The sequence below is a fragment of the Penicillium crustosum genome (assembly GCF_028827405.1).
Source record: "Penicillium crustosum strain IBT 35664 chromosome Unknown utg000001l_segment0_segment0, whole genome shotgun sequence".
Classification (NCBI taxonomy): domain Eukaryota; kingdom Fungi; phylum Ascomycota; class Eurotiomycetes; order Eurotiales; family Aspergillaceae; genus Penicillium; species Penicillium crustosum.
This window is the reverse complement of record NW_026623122.1, coordinates 5,323,902-5,340,137: the sequence shown is the minus strand read 5'-3', so window position 1 is coordinate 5,340,137 and position 16,236 is coordinate 5,323,902. Positions and strand designations below refer to the sequence as shown.

At 48.8% G+C, this 16,236-nt stretch overlaps 8 protein-coding genes across 8 annotated transcripts; 4 read left to right on the top strand and 4 right to left on the bottom strand.

The window, feature by feature from the left end:
* Positions 1–304: 304 nt before the first annotated feature.
* Positions 305–3,033, bottom strand: N7487_001994 (uncharacterized protein; the record flags this gene model as incomplete). Its single annotated transcript, XM_056869741.1, has 3 exons — positions 305–2,465; positions 2,518–2,707; positions 2,760–3,033. 3 exons carry the CDS (start codon positions 3,031–3,033, stop codon positions 305–307), a joined length of 2,625 nt encoding a protein of 874 aa, XP_056734525.1.
* A 248-nt stretch (positions 3,034–3,281) lies between these two features.
* On the top strand, positions 3,282–4,414 carry N7487_001993 (Synaptobrevin; the record flags this gene model as incomplete). The annotated part of the gene is made up of 3 exons (XM_056869740.1): positions 3,282–3,683; positions 3,741–4,311; positions 4,404–4,414. 3 exons carry the CDS (start codon positions 3,282–3,284, stop codon positions 4,412–4,414), a joined length of 984 nt encoding a protein of 327 aa, XP_056734524.1.
* Positions 4,415–5,399: 985 nt separating this feature from the next.
* N7487_001992 (synaptobrevin family protein) lies at positions 5,400–6,226 on the top strand (the record flags this gene model as incomplete). The annotated part of the gene is made up of 2 exons (XM_056869739.1): positions 5,400–5,434; positions 5,506–6,226. The coding sequence occupies 2 exons, from the start codon at positions 5,400–5,402 to the stop codon at positions 6,224–6,226; spliced, it is 756 nt and encodes a 251-aa protein (XP_056734523.1).
* Positions 6,227–7,694: 1,468 nt separating this feature from the next.
* N7487_001991 (60S ribosomal protein uL24) lies at positions 7,695–8,468 on the bottom strand (the record flags this gene model as incomplete). The annotated part of the gene is made up of 5 exons (XM_056869738.1): positions 7,695–7,847; positions 7,903–7,985; positions 8,052–8,088; positions 8,222–8,334; positions 8,450–8,468. The coding sequence occupies 5 exons, from the start codon at positions 8,466–8,468 to the stop codon at positions 7,695–7,697; spliced, it is 405 nt and encodes a 134-aa protein (XP_056734522.1).
* A 934-nt stretch (positions 8,469–9,402) lies between these two features.
* Positions 9,403–11,941, top strand: N7487_001990 (putative C2H2 finger domain protein; the record flags this gene model as incomplete). The annotated part of the gene is made up of 2 exons (XM_056869737.1): positions 9,403–11,560; positions 11,667–11,941. 2 exons carry the CDS (start codon positions 9,403–9,405, stop codon positions 11,939–11,941), a joined length of 2,433 nt encoding a protein of 810 aa, XP_056734521.1.
* A 428-nt stretch (positions 11,942–12,369) lies between these two features.
* Positions 12,370–12,573, bottom strand: N7487_001989 (dolichyl-diphosphooligosaccharide--protein glycosyltransferase subunit 4; the record flags this gene model as incomplete). Its single annotated transcript, XM_056869736.1, has 1 exon — positions 12,370–12,573. One exon carries the CDS (start codon positions 12,571–12,573, stop codon positions 12,370–12,372), a length of 204 nt encoding a protein of 67 aa, XP_056734520.1.
* Positions 12,574–13,327: 754 nt separating this feature from the next.
* Positions 13,328–15,019, top strand: N7487_001988 (Zn(II)2Cys6 transcription factor; the record flags this gene model as incomplete). Its single annotated transcript, XM_056869735.1, has 1 exon — positions 13,328–15,019. The coding sequence occupies one exon, from the start codon at positions 13,328–13,330 to the stop codon at positions 15,017–15,019; it is 1,692 nt and encodes a 563-aa protein (XP_056734519.1).
* A 645-nt stretch (positions 15,020–15,664) lies between these two features.
* N7487_001987 (uncharacterized protein) lies at positions 15,665–16,171 on the bottom strand (the record flags this gene model as incomplete). Its single annotated transcript, XM_056869734.1, has 3 exons — positions 15,665–15,852; positions 15,909–16,031; positions 16,108–16,171. 3 exons carry the CDS (start codon positions 16,169–16,171, stop codon positions 15,665–15,667), a joined length of 375 nt encoding a protein of 124 aa, XP_056734518.1.
* Positions 16,172–16,236: the final 65 nt, after the last annotated feature.

The following is a 16,236-nucleotide window of genomic DNA, read 5'->3' as shown; positions in this document are numbered from 1 at the left end:
TGTCCTGCTGATTTACTTTGTTTTCTCTCTTTTTCTTTTTGGCCGGAGTCAGAAAGGCATAATGTTTGCACGAGAAAGGACGTCGCTCGGAATGGAATCTCAGTTACTGCTCTATTGTATCTGCACGAACTACTCAGGCTATGTTGTAGGCATTTCTAGCTATAGTAAATCTATCTCCAGGTGACCTTCATGTTCTTATTAGTCTCCAATTGATCCTTTAATGACTTGATGCGAGGTAAGCTCTTTAATCTGCCTTCATTTTCTCCAGCACTTCAACGGTGCCAGAATAATCCTTCCCAAATGTTTATTCTCGGCGCGCGTGCGCCATCTCCATCAACTCTTTCGCAGCATCCAGCTTGTTCTGCGATTCATATATGGAGCTGAGACTGCGCATGGCGGCCTTCGTATATATGTGGTCTTTCCCAATGGTCTCTTCCATTAAACGTAAAGAACGGCATGCTATAGCTTCAGCCTCGGGAAGTAATTGTAGCTCATGATACGTCATTGCAAGCTCGGTTGTGGCGAATAGCATGCACTCTTCACGGTCCATACCAGCCTTCGCCATATCCCTTATCACCTTTTCTCCGAGATCCTTAGCCTCATCTAGACGGCCTTGATTTCTGATTGTGGAGCACAGTTTACTCATAAGCTCAAGAGTTTCCCGATGTGTCTTGCCGTGCACAAACTCGCTGGTTTTCACTAGCTCGTTTCCGAGCTCTTCAGCATCTGCCCATCGACATTGAGATCGATATATAGATTCAAGCTTTGCCATAGAGGCGAGCGTTAAGGGGTGATTTGTGCCAAAGGATTCTTGGCAAGTAGCGGCAACCTCTCGTCCCAGATTTTCGGCGGAGTCTAGCTTGCTCTGGCCTTGATACGTTGAAACAAGGCTCATTTTCCATTTTAATAACGAGCGATTTGTTGGCGATAGTACTTCCTCGCCAAGGTCCACTAGCTGGTGCGCAATCAGTTCTCTCTCTTCGTAGCGACCAAGCCTTGCATATGAAGTAGAGACGTTCTCCATCGCACGCAACGTCGATAAATCTCTCAGACCAAGCGTCAGCTTCTTCCTTTCAAAAACCTTTATATCAAGCTTCAGGGCCTCGAGTAAATTCCCCTGCTCTATATATAGCAGCGCGATTTTGCTCATATTGTTCAGTGTAGAAGGATGGTCCTCGCCGAGCTTCGCATTTTGGATCACCGCCACTTGCTCTAACAGTTTCACGGCCTCCGCGAATTTGTTCTGGTTGCGGTAAGTTAACGCGAGCTTCTTCATGCTTTTCACAGTCACTGGATGCTCCGGCCCTATGGTGGTCTTGTTGTTCTCGATTTCTTGGAGTTCCTTGTCCACTTGGTCTTGCGTTTCTAGGTGGTTCTCCGCCTCGGGAACTTGAGGCTGGTCATCTGATTCCGAGACTTCACTTAAAGTGTGGCCTGATCTTTGACTTATTGATATAGACTTCAATGATGTTATCGCTTCATCTTCAATCCCCAAAACTTGCTGGGACTCATTTGACTCTCCGTCGCGGGCTGCGTGTTCATTTTCTTCTGACTCGCGACGGGGTAAAATGAAAAGGGACAGCTGCTGAAGATGTCGCGCTAAATGCTGCTGAAAGCGACTCGGGTTTGAAATGGGGGGCTTTGTGCACAGAGGACATTGTTGCGCAGAAGATATAGATCGTTCGGACAGGTTCATGATCGCTTGCTGTTGGTCTTCAGGGAGTACTCCAGCATGAGCGGCCCGAAGATGATTGCGGAATAAAGCCTCCGAATTGAAGGTGAGTGAGCATAAATTACAAACCCACTCTCGCCGATGGAATTGCCGTTCATGTTCACTCCATTCTGTGTAGCTGTCGTAGAGTTGGTTGGCTTTGACGCAGTCTCCGAATGTACAGATATAGGGCCGCAAATCGCTGTATACATGATATTTCCAGTCTTCGTCCATATTCTCCAGCTGAATTGTCTGGCGACAGTACGGGCAGAAAAATGGATGGTTCTGGATTGTGTTCACTACGTCTGCTGGCGGCGGTGGCGGTATCAAGATATGTGCCTGGTCACCGGCGGTCGAGGTCGTTTCAGAGAATTTTGTTTGCCCCGAGTCGGATATACTGTCGTCATCATGATGGTAGATTGTCGAGGCGGTGGTATCCTGTGTCCATTTGGTCGAGATACTTCGGGTTCTCGTGTCCTTGATTGAGGCCCTTGGAACCTCAATGGCCTTTTGCACGGCCACATCGACATATCTGGAAATCTTTTCGGTATGATCTTTGTGGTATGCCAGAAGTTGACGGCGTCTTGTGTTTGCTTTGCCCAGGCGTTGAGCAAGTGTACTATCCCATGGAATGTTGTATTTGTCTGACACGTGCTGAATGTCGTAGAATTCGAAATGACCAAGTTCAATGCGCGATGCTTGAGCTGTGCGATCCCGATGTGCTGGGTTCTGAAGAGTCAGGGAGAATTTATAACTGTATTGTGTGAGTGGCAGTGCTCTTCAAACTCAGATAGAAGTAAACTCACAGGCTGGTAATCGTATATTGAATGTCGATCATATATTCGTTCAGCTTCGAATGTTCACCACTCTCTTCTTTGATCTGATCCCAAAACCCGTCCGAATCCGAATCATCTGCGTCCAGTTCATGCATTTCGGACCCAGCAGACGCATCGTCAACCCCGAAGGACTCTTCACTTCCCGAGAAGAAAGAGATCGCTAGGCACAATAAGTAACAATTCAAGTAGTCGGACTAAGGATATTTAGATACCTCCTTGGATGGCGTCCGTAATGTCCCTGATATGGTTTTGAACCTCTCGATGTAAGTCTGGGGCCTCTCGAAGCCGGTGGTCCAAAGATAATCTGTCTGTATGTTTGCGATGTGCACCGAAATTCCCAACCCACACTCGTAGCATTCCCATATCATCCTGGACCTTGAGACGAATTTCATTTTGTTTGCCGGGGATATAATCTAGCAATGTGTGGAAGTCTCGAATGCATAGCGCAATGAGGGAACTCGTCGAAGGATTGCTCTCTGACTCCATCTTAGACACTAACCCAGGGCCAAGAAGAATGCTGAGACAGAGACAATGTCTAATCAACACAAAGGGGATATACGGCCCTAGAAAGATGAGATAAACTGTCTGTCTCGGTTGGACGCATAATTACCATAGCGGGGTTGATGAGCCGCAGGTAAGCGCTAACTTCGTCTCTCTTCAAAGTCCCTTCCTCTTCTATTTTCCCCTTTTTAAGTCATTTGCTTGGGGCAACACAGATCTATGTCTTTCCCGATATGAGTGGCTTCGAAATAGTTGGGGTTGTTCTGGCTGTCTTTCCGATTATTACCCAAGGTCTCAAGTTCTATTCTGAGGGAACGGGGTTAGTCAACGACTTTTTTCATTACCAGCATGTTTTGAAACGCATCGGTCGAGGTCTGGCCCGTGAGCAAACCAGCTTTAGCAACTCTTGCAGGCGATTCATGGAAGATGTTGCCAATCAATGCGGAGTTGGGGAAGAAGAGATAGCCGAGATGATGCAGGATCCAACAGATCCCCGATGGAGGGAAGGAGATCTTGTCAAGGAACATGTCTTTTGTCAAAAGTCTGTGCAGGAATACATAGATACGGTGGAGGATATGAACGAGGAACTGGCCAAGATCAGGGACTTGACTGCTATAGACGGAGATAACAGTCAAGTAAGCATATTATCTATTGGCTTCGCTGCCGATTCTAACTTGAAACATCGCATTTAGTCCAAACCCCTCGATAAAAAGTCTCGTCGGCGACAATGGAAGAAGATCATCCTCGTGCTCAAGAAAGATGATATTACCCGACACCTTGAAGAAGCCGGGCGCCTGAACACCTTTCTGGCGCGATTGACGGAACAAAATCAGCCTGTAACGGCTACACGTCGTATTTCACGAAGAAGCACTAAGCACTACGTGCGGATCCGCGCTCACGCGATTGATCTTTATGAGATATTTCAGAACAAATTTCCAGCATCATCTAGCTGCAATTGCATGTTGCAGCACGATGTGAACATGAAACTTGAATTCCGCAGTGCGAAAACTACCGCAAAAGGCCTCTATTTCCACGCAGTATTTACTTCCAATATTGCGTTTCCTTCGAGAAACTGGCGAGAGATTGAGATGGAGCCTTGGAAAACTGATGAAACCAAGCTGTGCCAGGACACAGAGCGTCATGCCCAAGTGAGGTTTGCCGATCCTCCCTCTCAAACAGAATCCAATTATGAAGTTATCTCCGACCTATGTGCAACAATAATAGAGCCACCATCATCACGGGATTGGCTGGGGTTCATTGCAAGTGAGAAAGGCCGACAGCATCGTATCAGGTCTATGGAATACCATCAAAGGCTACTAGACTTCAAAAACATTGATACTGTGTCCCTGGCCCAGGTTCTGCGTGATAAATCATTCCGTCAAGAGCAACGATCCCGACTAGGGTTAAAGTTGGCTTCTTCAGTGATGCAGCTGCATACTACAGATTGGTTGACGGATTTTTGGAGCAAAGATGATATCTTGTTCCTGCGTTCATTGGATTCCACGGTTGATTTCGATGGCCCCTTGATTCGACGCAGCTTTGAAACTCGAAATATAGACTTAACTTCTATATCCCAAAATCTTCCAAGACCCTGGCTGAATGCATCGATTCCATGCCTATTTTCACTGGGCATCGTTCTCTTAGAGCTTTGGTATAGAGAAGCGTTTGAGAACCTAAAAAATGAAGCTGAAAGAAAGATGGTATGTATCAATCTACAGCCACCTTCCAGGGCCCATGGGTCTAACTCGCAGTCTAGCCACCAGAATTCTCCGACCCTTTGGCAGCAAGACGCTTAGCCAATGAGATGGACTCTGGTCCAAACTATAAGAACAGTGTCTTGCGATGTATATCTGGCCTTGACGCGGTATACACGTCACTGACAGAAGAAAAGTTCCAAAATGAGGTGGAAGAGAAGATTCTCTCTCCTTTGGAAGAGGACTTGAAATTTTACTGCAACATAACGTCGATAGAGGATTGTATATAACATAATCGGGCTTTGACTAGCAGGTTGCAATCCGATTTTCATAGAATGCGACTAAGATACGCAAAAAATGATGGCTTCAAATGGCGTTTCGATAATATTCATATACAAGACCTCAACAACTCTAAGGCTACTATATAACCGACCCAGGGCGCCAGGTGTGCTGACTCAGCGGAATTGCGTACCTAGGCAGGCAAACTGCCCCAATACAAGGTCCTCCAGCTTTCAAGACCTTTCAAATTACTGAACTCCTATATCTGAGTTCTATAAGCGCTTGAAAACTGCAGGCTCTTCTGTCACTTTTACCTGGTCCTCTTTTCTGCAACAATACTTCTATCTTTGAGGTCACGAACACTGACATCATATCACTATGGCTTCATCCTCCAAGACGAGCTCCTTGCTCTAGTAAGTCTTGTTGTCTAACATTTGAGTGATGAAATAAGATGTTCCCAGACTAACAATATAATCAACATCAGCTCATGCATTGCGCATCGCACTACCATTCTAGCCGAGCATTCCTCGCCGGGCAGTTCATCGAGCGCCGCCTCGTCACTAGCTTCCATCATCCTCCCAAAGATCTCACACGACAAGCCACAAAAGCTCACCTTCACCCATGAACGGCTCTTTGTCCATTACATTGCCGACTCTCCAACGGGCAACCAATCCGACGATGCCAACCTCGCAGAGCCCAACTCACACGCTCCCCTGAGTTTCGTGGTAGTTGCCTCGGCGGAGCAAGGCCGCCGCATCCCATTTGCCTACCTCCTAGAAATGAAGCGCAAGTTCCTGACCACCTACGAACCATCCACAACCGAGTTCGGCTCGCTGCCCGCCTACGGCTGCGCTGCCTTCAACAATGAGCTGCGCTCTCTCCTACAAGCCTACAACACCGCCCCGCCAGCAGACTCGCTTGCGTCAGCCCGGCGCGAGATTGACAGCGTCCGGGATATAATGACTGAGAATATCGAGCGAGTCTTGGAGCGCGGCGAGCGCATTGATCTGCTGGTTGACAAGACTGATCGACTTGGCGGGAGTGCGCATGATTTCCGGATCCGTAGCCGGGGACTGCGGAGACGGATGTGGTGGAAGAATACTAAGTTGATGATTATGATGGTGGTCGTCGTTATCTTCTTGCTATATCTGTTCATTGGTATGGGATGTGGACTACCTGCATGGGGGAAGTGTGTTGGACACTAGCACAGCTTTGAGGTGGCTAGTCGAACATTTTCAGCGAGCGTGCTTTTTTTCTCTCTCTCTCGAATATCCAGTTTCTGGGTTTGCTTCGGTTTCCGACTTTCTCATGAGACACGATGCGATGGTTATCTGCTTTCCTACTTTTTTCTGAGTTTGCTCTGTTTTTACCCGTTAGGTTATTTTCCTACTCAGATTTGTATATTAAAGCATCTGTTTTGTATTCTTTACGGTATCGAAGTACGCATATATTTTATAGGACTTATATAATTGGCATGACTTAACTACCTAGTAACTAGGGTCTAGCCAGTAGGTTTGATATGTCTCTCACATTTCATCTTCTCGATGCTTTAGTTATTATAGATTATGACTGTCTTGTTTATTGGTGTAAAAGTGGCAGTTGATAAAATAGGGGAGAAACATTTCAAGGGTTTATTAGTTGTTCAAGTGGTTTTCAGTTTTGAGTCCATTGAGCAACCTGACAAATATATTTCGGACCCAGCCTTGATACATATATATCTATGTACCATGTAATGCTTTACACAAGTCAAATAACTAAAATCAATACTCAGTTGTCAAAAGTCCCTTGATTTTACTCCAGTGTATATAAGGTCAGAGAGAAAAACCACTAGCATTGAGAGCGCATTTCAACGTTAATGTTCCTCTCCATAACCATTGCAATTTGCCACTCTGTACGACCCAAGCCAGCCGGAAGGATATGACTGCCCAAGATAAAATAAATTTGAGAACCCAGAGAAAATATTGAAGCAAAGAAAAGTAAATCAATTGATTGATAGAAAATATCCAAATATCCACCCCCACACCGAAGACATAGAACCGATTCCTACAGTCTACAACCTATATACCCCACCTTGGAGTAAGATATGTACCTCACCATCAAACCCACTTCGTCCTTGCCTGAAAGCATCAGAGTGAGTCTGCAGGTAAGACAGAAACTACCAGCTTCCCAGTAGCCCTGTAAATTGTCTACGCCAAGTGTTTACCTCTTCAACCATAGGGTCCGTCCAAAAAGGCGCGGGGTTGACGAGGAGATATATAAGGCGACACCTCTAGTTTCCAAAGGGAAAAATTGGAAGTAGAAATGAGAAAGGTCGCTACAGAACTGAGCAAGCGAAGAAAAAACAAATGCGAGGCCGGACGAGCTGCAAAATGGACACAGAACGAAATGACCTGAAGATTGAGCTGTAGCATTCGAGGGACGTTCCTATGTGCGCGGGAGACGTAAGGAAGAAGAACGCCGGCTGCGCAAAGTGAATTGCCTTGCGAGCACCGACTCCGGATAGAAGAAAAAGGAAATTTTGTTCATTTTTCATTCATCGCAATGCACCTGGTTTCAGAAACTTTACCCTGATCATAGCAGGCTGGAAACTCTGTTTCTCAGAGTCCTTCAAATGAACCCGCGCCGTCAACCGCCATTGCAACATGAACCTATACCCCACACGTAAGAAATCCCTTAAGCAGACTTGCTCTTGACAGCCTCACGACCCTTGGCGATGCGCTCGATGATCTGCTCACGGTCCTTGTCGAGGTGCAGCTTGGTGATGACGACCTTGGAAGGGTGGAGAGGAATGGGAACGCTCTGGCCGTTGCTCTTGTCGCGAACGATCTAAAACCGCAGTAAGTATCCGCCGCAGTAACTGTGATGTAAATTAAAATCGTACCTTCTCGACGAAGATGGAGAACTTGAGACGGTAGACGTTGGTGATCTTTCCCTCACGTCCCTTCTGGGAACCTCTGGCAACAACTGCATGTGATAGTCAGTTTCAAGATCTCGAAATAATTTTCAGGTTGCATCAAGAATGAAACTTACCGACTTCGTCGTCCTTGCGGATGGGAATGGAGCGGATCTGTCACAGAACGCTGGTTAGAATCGTGGTGTATTGTCTCATGCTGGCGCCTGCATCGTCTGTAGTTTCCAATCCCGAAAACTCGACTTGAACAGACCCAGATTCGATTTTGGAGGGTTCATGTGGTACATACTCCGTACTTCTCCTTGAGTTCCTTGGAGACGGGGGCGCTGAGGATGACACGGCGCTCGCTGGAGGGGGCCTGGAAGTGTGCCTTGCGAGACTTGCTCCGCGAAGAGGCGATACCTGGAGTAGACACCATCAGTATTGAATTTGAAGATTGGCGAAAATTCGTATCGATAGGGGTTTCGAGCAGTGGTAAATCAAATCGGCGCAAGGCGAGATGCGAGAGAGTACGCACCGTGGGTTCGGACAGCCATCTTAAAGGTCGTGAGTGGGAATTGAACGGGTGTCGTTGGCGTTGGTCGAAGAGAGGATCTTTTCTGGTGTAGCCGAATATTCCAAGTTGGAGCCGGATTGTGTGCTTACTAATTTCCCGCTAAGCCATCTCAGGGCTTGCAACTAGACACCTGATCCCCAAGGCACAAAGTGCCCGTAATATGATTGGTGGACGACAGGCCCCACATCCGACGCGCTTCTCAATGCGCCTCGACAACATCTGCGCCAGGCTAGCTCTTTGGCCACGCTTTGTTCGGGGTCGAGGAATTTCCTTCCTCAGTTCTTCAATTTCAGTCTCACTTTATGCATGATAGTTTATCTGGGTCTATTTGGGTGTACCCGACTTTGCCTTATTCGGCCGCGATTCAACCCCTCCACGCGCAACGGAGTACGGCCACGCCTTTTCTTCGCTCGGTCCTACAACATCTCCAGCCATGAGGTTCTAGCTGCCAGACACCCTTCAAACAATTTGAAATGTCTAATGGAGGCATGGACGGATTCGATTGGCTCCAGAATTTTCTTCCAGCCGATAGCCAACCGGACCACGACCCCAATTCCAACAATGAGGCCTATCGAACACACCCGGCATTCCATGATGCGGAGGAGGTAGCTAGAGCTAGAGCCACCGTTATGCACCAGCAGGCACATAATTCATATTCATTTGTGAGGACAACCAATCATGGGACGAATCATGCCTTAAATCCCCCTCACGTGTACTCCCAAGCCTCAGGTGGACAGTACGAAGGAAATAGACACCAGCAAACCAGCAATACTCAATTCAACAATCTTTCTTCTGGCCATTCTGCACACCCAAAAGCTCGCTCTCACAATATAAACCATCAGCCAAATCCTCCGATTCCGTCCCAAAAACACTTGAATGCTCAGCCACGTGAGGGTACCGCTCCCTACCCAAGGATGATTTCCAACTCTACACCAAACTACCCAGATGTCTATCAAAGCACCCGGGGGGCTCATGAAACTGCACGGTCGACAGTTGCTGTACAGAGAACAAACCAACCCATGGCACGGCCTGTGCCCACATCACAAGGCTCGTACCAAGGCTACTCGGCAACCCTAAATCAGAATTCCCAGATGTCAACGCAACCGTACATGGAACAAGGGATGACAACACAAGTTCAAAGAACACGCACGCCGGCTATTTCGCAAAGTAATTCTTACACCAGATCAAGCCACATACCGCCTGGGCCTTCACTTCACAGTCAAGATCATGTGCAGTCAACTGTGCCGACAGCGCCTCATAGAGTCCACAGCACTGCAACATCACAGCCTGCCTCAACCCACAGTCCTTCTGTCTCCCTTGTCTCTTCTGCTCCTACCTCTGCCACTGCTCCTCCGGCACCCCTCACAAAGACAACTATTGTCCCACATCAGATAGACAAGGGCTGGACGCAGGAGAAAGAAGGGCCTCAGGGTAATGTAGCACCTACTTCATCATACCAGGCACCGAATCAGGAAAGCCAACAGCCCCATATCTCCCAACCAAATGGACAGAGCCCACCGGTGGTACCATCGGCGTATGCGTCTCCCACTCCCTCGGCGGCCTCTCACCTGGGGCCTTCTTATAACGCTTCGCATACCTCAGGACCTCGACTAGGCACCTTGTCTAACTCGACTGTGACACAACAGCCTGCTGTGGTGAATACGCAGTCGCAAGATTTCCCACTGTCGGGACCACTTCATCACGAGAAAAAGCGGGTGATTCCAACCGAAGAGAATTCGATGCCACTCGCAAAGGTGCGACTATTGGACAATGGTAAAAGTCAAACAATGACCCTCCAAAACAACCCATCAGCAAGTAGCTCGGTGCCAGGGGCCAAAGGTTCTACGGAATATACTCGGCCTCGAGGCTCCGGTAAATTTCTTAAGAATCGTGGCGACTTGGTCCAGCCAATAAGATGGAGCGATGCACTGCCCAAGGTCTCTTATGATCCGGCCACGATCGCGCGGGATGTACTGATTGCTGCGGGGAGGCACCCGACCGAAAAGCATCTAAATCATCATCTTGAGCCACTACGTCGTAATTTCACCAAGATCGACTACCTTGCAAACCTGGCAACATTTCGCTGGGACCTGGTGGATGCCAAGCAGCCCGAAACGCAGGTCGATCGCGTGCCTCTAGTTCATGCACCCCACATGCCACCTCTTCAATCACCTCATCCTCAGCCACCGCATGCTCAACCACCACTGGCAGCTCGACACTCAGTTGCACGTGACCCATATGTTACAGCAAACCACGTGACTACACGTGACCAGGCGCCGCTGCCGCCGCGTGAGACACCGCCAAAGCGCCAAATCGCAATGCCGGAAAGGATCGACGCGCGCGCCCCTCCTAGCGGTTTGAGCCCTTGGGGTACTTTACCTTTCAAACCTCCGACCTATCATAGTCCTCAACGCATTTTTTCTTCATCAACCTTGCCTTCTGGACTGCCCAGAATTGATCCTGTTCCTGCATCCCCAAAGTTTTCATCCCACGAATCCGTCCCAACCCCCCCACCGCCGCAACCTCGAGCCCGACCCCAACAACGACGCCCCTCGGCCACGAACAGCCCAGCTCCGCCCAAACCTCCGCCTGCCGCAAAACAACCGACCCCTAAATCTACCAAATCTCCCACAAAGCCTAAACCTCAAGGGCAGACGGTCAAGAGCACGCCAGACTCTGGCCGGACCGTCAAATCCCCAGAGGCGAAGCGTCTTCCCCAGCCACTGGTCGTAATTCCAATCTCATCCGTAAAGATGACCACGAAGAGAAGACCAGGGCGACCTTCCAAGAACGTAGTAGCAAATATCGAAGTTGCTATTCACCGTGAACAACCAGTGCATTACCCAATCTTCCCATGCAAATGGGAGGAGTGCACTGCAGAACTGCACAACATTGAGTCGGTTCGGGCCCACCTTATCAAAGTTCATATCCCGCACTCCCTGGTTTGCAAATGGACAGACTGCGGCAATAAGACGCCAATGGCTGCAGCTGATATGTTCACGCATCTATCGAGCGAGCACGTCTCAAAAATGGCCTGGGAGCTTGGGGATGGACCAACGGTGCCAGTAACTGGTGAGAATTATAACTAGCTTGCGCTTGACACCCCTCCAAGGGCTGATCCACACACGAAGTTTGTTTTTTGATTTGAAGGAAATGTCTAATTGGATGAATATTCTAGCGGAAAACCAATCGATTCACCCTTCCGTTTTGGGTGACCGCAGTGCCCGCAAAGCGACCATGATATTGCCGGTGGATGAGCACCAGGTCAAGGCCTTTAGCAAGGCCCATGGTAAGTCGACGGAGAAGAACAAGGCACAAGCCCTGCTCGAAGCCGGTCAACTTTGGAAGCAGCAGATCGGCCCTGAGATGGACTGGAGTGACCGTCGCCTATCGACACCGGCTCGACAGAGCAAGGTGCATTGTGGCGAAATGGCGTTCGTTGGGGAGAACTGATGCGTCGCATCGGTTTTGTGATACGTTTGCTTTCCCTTTGCCTTCTAGGATTCAGGTTCATTACATTCATTGCAACTGGCTTGCATGTGAACTGGTGTTGAAAAGCACATCATAATATGCCATCTGGCTATGGCAGGTAGGGCGCACGATACTTTACACCTGGATGACACCTCCAGAGATTCTCGTTTATCTATGAGATCTATACGGTGAATTCTCCAGGAACTACACATTATCAAATTACTCGAAGAACATTGATGAATAAAGCCATGAGATTGACAATGATTGCCCTTTCTCTCCAATTGATTGCACTGTAGTGTACAACTTTCTGACTCGCTGGTAAAAGTAAAATCAAATGATGTAGGCACTGGTATCTTGGTTCTCTGTTGGATTCTTGTATTTCCTGCTCTCCCACACGTTGTAAATCGGATTCAATTCCCCTTCCCTGAAGCTGACACGTTGTCTGTGGACATCACTGGCACAGTAGCCTCCGCCTTAATCTGGCTTGCTGATTCGGCAGACTCAGGTTCCTCGTCGCTGGAATTGACATCGAGGAAGTGGTATAGGACAATCATCATCATGGCGCAGGAGCCAAGGAAGATGGCAAGACGGTAGAGGTCGTCGTCGGAGATCATTGTGAATGGAGGTCAGGGAGAAATAGAGTGAAAGGCGACAGATGAAATTCAGGGACAAAACGACCGTCGAGGGACAATGCGTGGAGGGATAGGCGATATAGTCGGAGAAGACACGTCGGCCAGTAGTTCGAGTGACGCTACACACAGTGTAGTTGTGTAATGGTGGGGTGTCTCAAAAGTAGGATTTGAAGTATCTGCTCTTTGAGGAATTGAGAGGATTGAGATGATTGACAGGGAGAGGAAGAGAGTCAAGAGGGAGATGTGACGAAGTAGTTGATAAGCTGGAACATTGAAATGAGAGAGCTATCGGGGGTAATGTCAGTACCCAATCCATGTCCATGTTACTGTGTATTTAATGTATTTAATGTATTTGGTACCCGGTATGGAGTAAATGGTAGTAAATGGCTTGCAATAATCACCTTCTCCGTACTCTGTACTTGTACTTTACGTACTTTACGTTTTTTTACGCACTTTGGTACTTTTGGGTCTCTTCTGACCTTCTTACTACTCTCTACTCATCTTCTCTTAGGAATATCCTTCTATACAATTCTTCCCTAGGAGAGAGAGAAAGAGAGAGAGGAGCCCCCTAGTTCAAGTGCTCCCTTTCAAGTGCGTAATTCGAATTACCATCCCCCCCGGAACATTGGAACATTACATCTTCAATTCTTCCCCTCTTCTCTTCCCCTCTATTCACCTTCTTCAATCAATTCTACTTTCTCCCTATAGTCATTTCCTATATGCGTCTTTCTTCGCCATGACCGAATTACAGGCCACTTCTGTGCCTAAACCGGGTCCCGCATTACTGGCGTGTCTTCAGTGCCGCCACAAACACCTCAAATGCGATGGCAGGACCCCCGTCTGCAGCCGATGTGAACACGCCCGATCTCCTTGTGAATACACCAAGTCTCGAAGAGGCTACAAGGGTCCATCGAAAAAGCGCCGCGCTAACTCGCCGGATTACTTGCCCATGGACCCCAACCCAGTAGGCATGCTCGATGTCCCCGTGGATTGGAGCTTGCAGGCTGGTTTCACTTATGCGCCAGCCATACCATTAGCCTCCTCCGCATCGACTAGTCCTGGAATGCAGGCTCTTTCGACGCCAATTGTTCCATCCGCTCGCCTGGCCAGCGGACCGTTGACTCCCGATTCTTCCACTGCTGCCGGCGGGGATGGCTACCTGCTCGATATCTACTATAATTATTTCCACGCCGCTCATCCAATCCTACCACCTCACCGACTTCTATATAGCAACGTGTTTCCCGCATACCTGGAGCAGGTAATGAAGTTCATCGGTGCCCACTTCACCTCGGCCGCCTCGAGTGACACGTACCGGCCTACGGTTGTCGCAATGGTTCAAGAACAAAATGTGTCGGTGGAAAAGGTGCAGGCGCTGCTTCTACTGGCGATTGTACTTCACTCAGACAATGAACGCGGCGAGGCCGGTGTTTGTCTAGCCGCTGCAGTAGATTCGGCCTTCGAGCTTGGTATGCATCAAGGGACGTTTGCGATCCTTGCAAGCAATGGGGATCCAATCCGGGCAGAGTCTCTGCGGCGCACCTGGTGGGAGCTCTTCGTAATCGAGGGCCTCATGACTGCCCTCGGTGTGCAGCGTGTATACCGAACTAATCAAGTACCGCTCGAGGTCCCACTTCCATGCGAAGAGCGGATTTATCACGATGCCCTACCACCGCCACCATCCCCGACCATTGCGCAATTTGACGGGCGCGTGTTCGCCGACGAAGAGCGTGACTTCTCCTCATACTGTTATCGTATTGAATCCATACGGATTCTCGGTCGTGTTGTGGCGATCCAGGATATGAGTGAAGGCCAACAGGACCACGTGGAAGCTATTGATGCGCGCATTAGTAGTTGGGGCCATCACTTACCAGAGTCCAAGTTAGAACTCTTGCGACCCGATGGGAGCGTGGATGAGATCATGTTCCAGGCGACCATGATGTTGAACGGCGCAGCCATCTACCTCAACTTCCCGCGGTCTGATCTTCTTTCATCTCCCGCTGTTGCCGCGGAAGTCATCTGTGGCCACCATGGTCCGATCAGCGTGCCTGCATTCTCCCACAATGAGCATGCTATGAAGGCCGCCAAGGCCGCCCGAGAGCTATCGCGCCTTGCTGCCTTCCGTCTGCCCGTTATTAAGCACACCCCATTCTTCATCTGTGCGCTCACTCTGAGCTCCATTGTCCAACTGGCCACCTGCTCTGTCAAAGCCGGTCAAATGCCCGACCCCAGCCGCGACCGTCTGTCGTTGACGATTGGTGTCTTCAAATCGTTGGCTCGCACCTGGGCCATTTCGCAATCGATCATGCGGCAAATCAAAGCCGTTGCACGAGATGTGATGGATTTGGGACTGCGTCCAACGATGGACTCGCTAGATCTGACCACAGTGTTAGATAACAGTCAGTTCTGGGTGGATCAGGGCCCGAGCTGAGCAAAGAAGTTATCACTTACCTCTCCCGTCCCTTCTCGCCCGACGTTTCATACTGTCTCCGATATTTGCGACTTTCCTGATAATCGTTGAACCAAGTCAAGAGCGTGCTTCCGGACCCAGCGTGCTCACCCTTTGACCAAAGGGTTGTGTTCACCGCCTCCACCAATCCCTCCCCTCCCCCTGCAGGGCTCTGGCCCTTTGGGGGCTGAGCAGACCCAAGTGCGGAGTATAATAGTATAAATCTGTATTCGATTCCTGCCCGATTCTTGGCCGGGATACCTGGAGGGAAGTGGAATGGGGATTTCTTTCCACCGGTACCTGGCTTTGTATATATCATACCATGTGATTTCTCTCTTTACCTTTATAGACTTGTTGAGGTAGTTCAGACCGAGACCATGGGTTTATCTCTGTTTCTCTGCGAGATGAGGTCGAGCGCCCCTAGAAGACAGTTAGATGGAGTCATAGGTTTTGGACCGGAATTCCGTGGCTACGTACTATTTAGAAGAGAGTGGACCATCTATACCATAGGCTTAAATCTACTTATGAGGTAAACAATGACAACATTACTGAATGAAATATGGAATATCCACAAAACATCAACGCCAGAAATCACATTCTCCTTGTCCCATGAGTTTATCAGGCAGACTATTTGTACTCGCGGAGATACTTCAACCGCTTAATAGCAAGAGAAAAGTCCTCATCGGTAGTGACCGTAGTTGCACGTCTGCCACCAGGAATAGCAGCCATCATTTCCTTGGCCTGTTTCAACTCGGAATCCAGAACTTCTTTGAGATTGAAGTGCTCATGTTCAATTTTACGTGCTTGCAGCGTCCCTAAAATACAGACTTGATTAGCAACAATGATTACAAGGTAGAGGACATATCCTTACGATCGACCTTGGCAAGGTGCTTATTAGCCTGGACGAGTGCACCCCAGAGAGCACAGACTTCTGCCACTTTCCCAAAGGTGTCGTTGCGGGCCCAGCCTAAAAGACCATTGAGGAGGTCGGCCTCTGATTGTTTGTTAGTTCTCGTGACAGGTTAGAGGATGAAAAAGAAGTAGAGAGAGGGAGAGAGAGACATGACTACCTTTGGACTCCCTAGATAGCCGGTAGAGAGTAGGGATCTCGGCTGCCATGCGTTCATAGTTCATTTTGCCAATATAGTAAGTCAAAGACACGATAGAAAGATGGTGTTAATCAAAGGAAATAGGCAAGA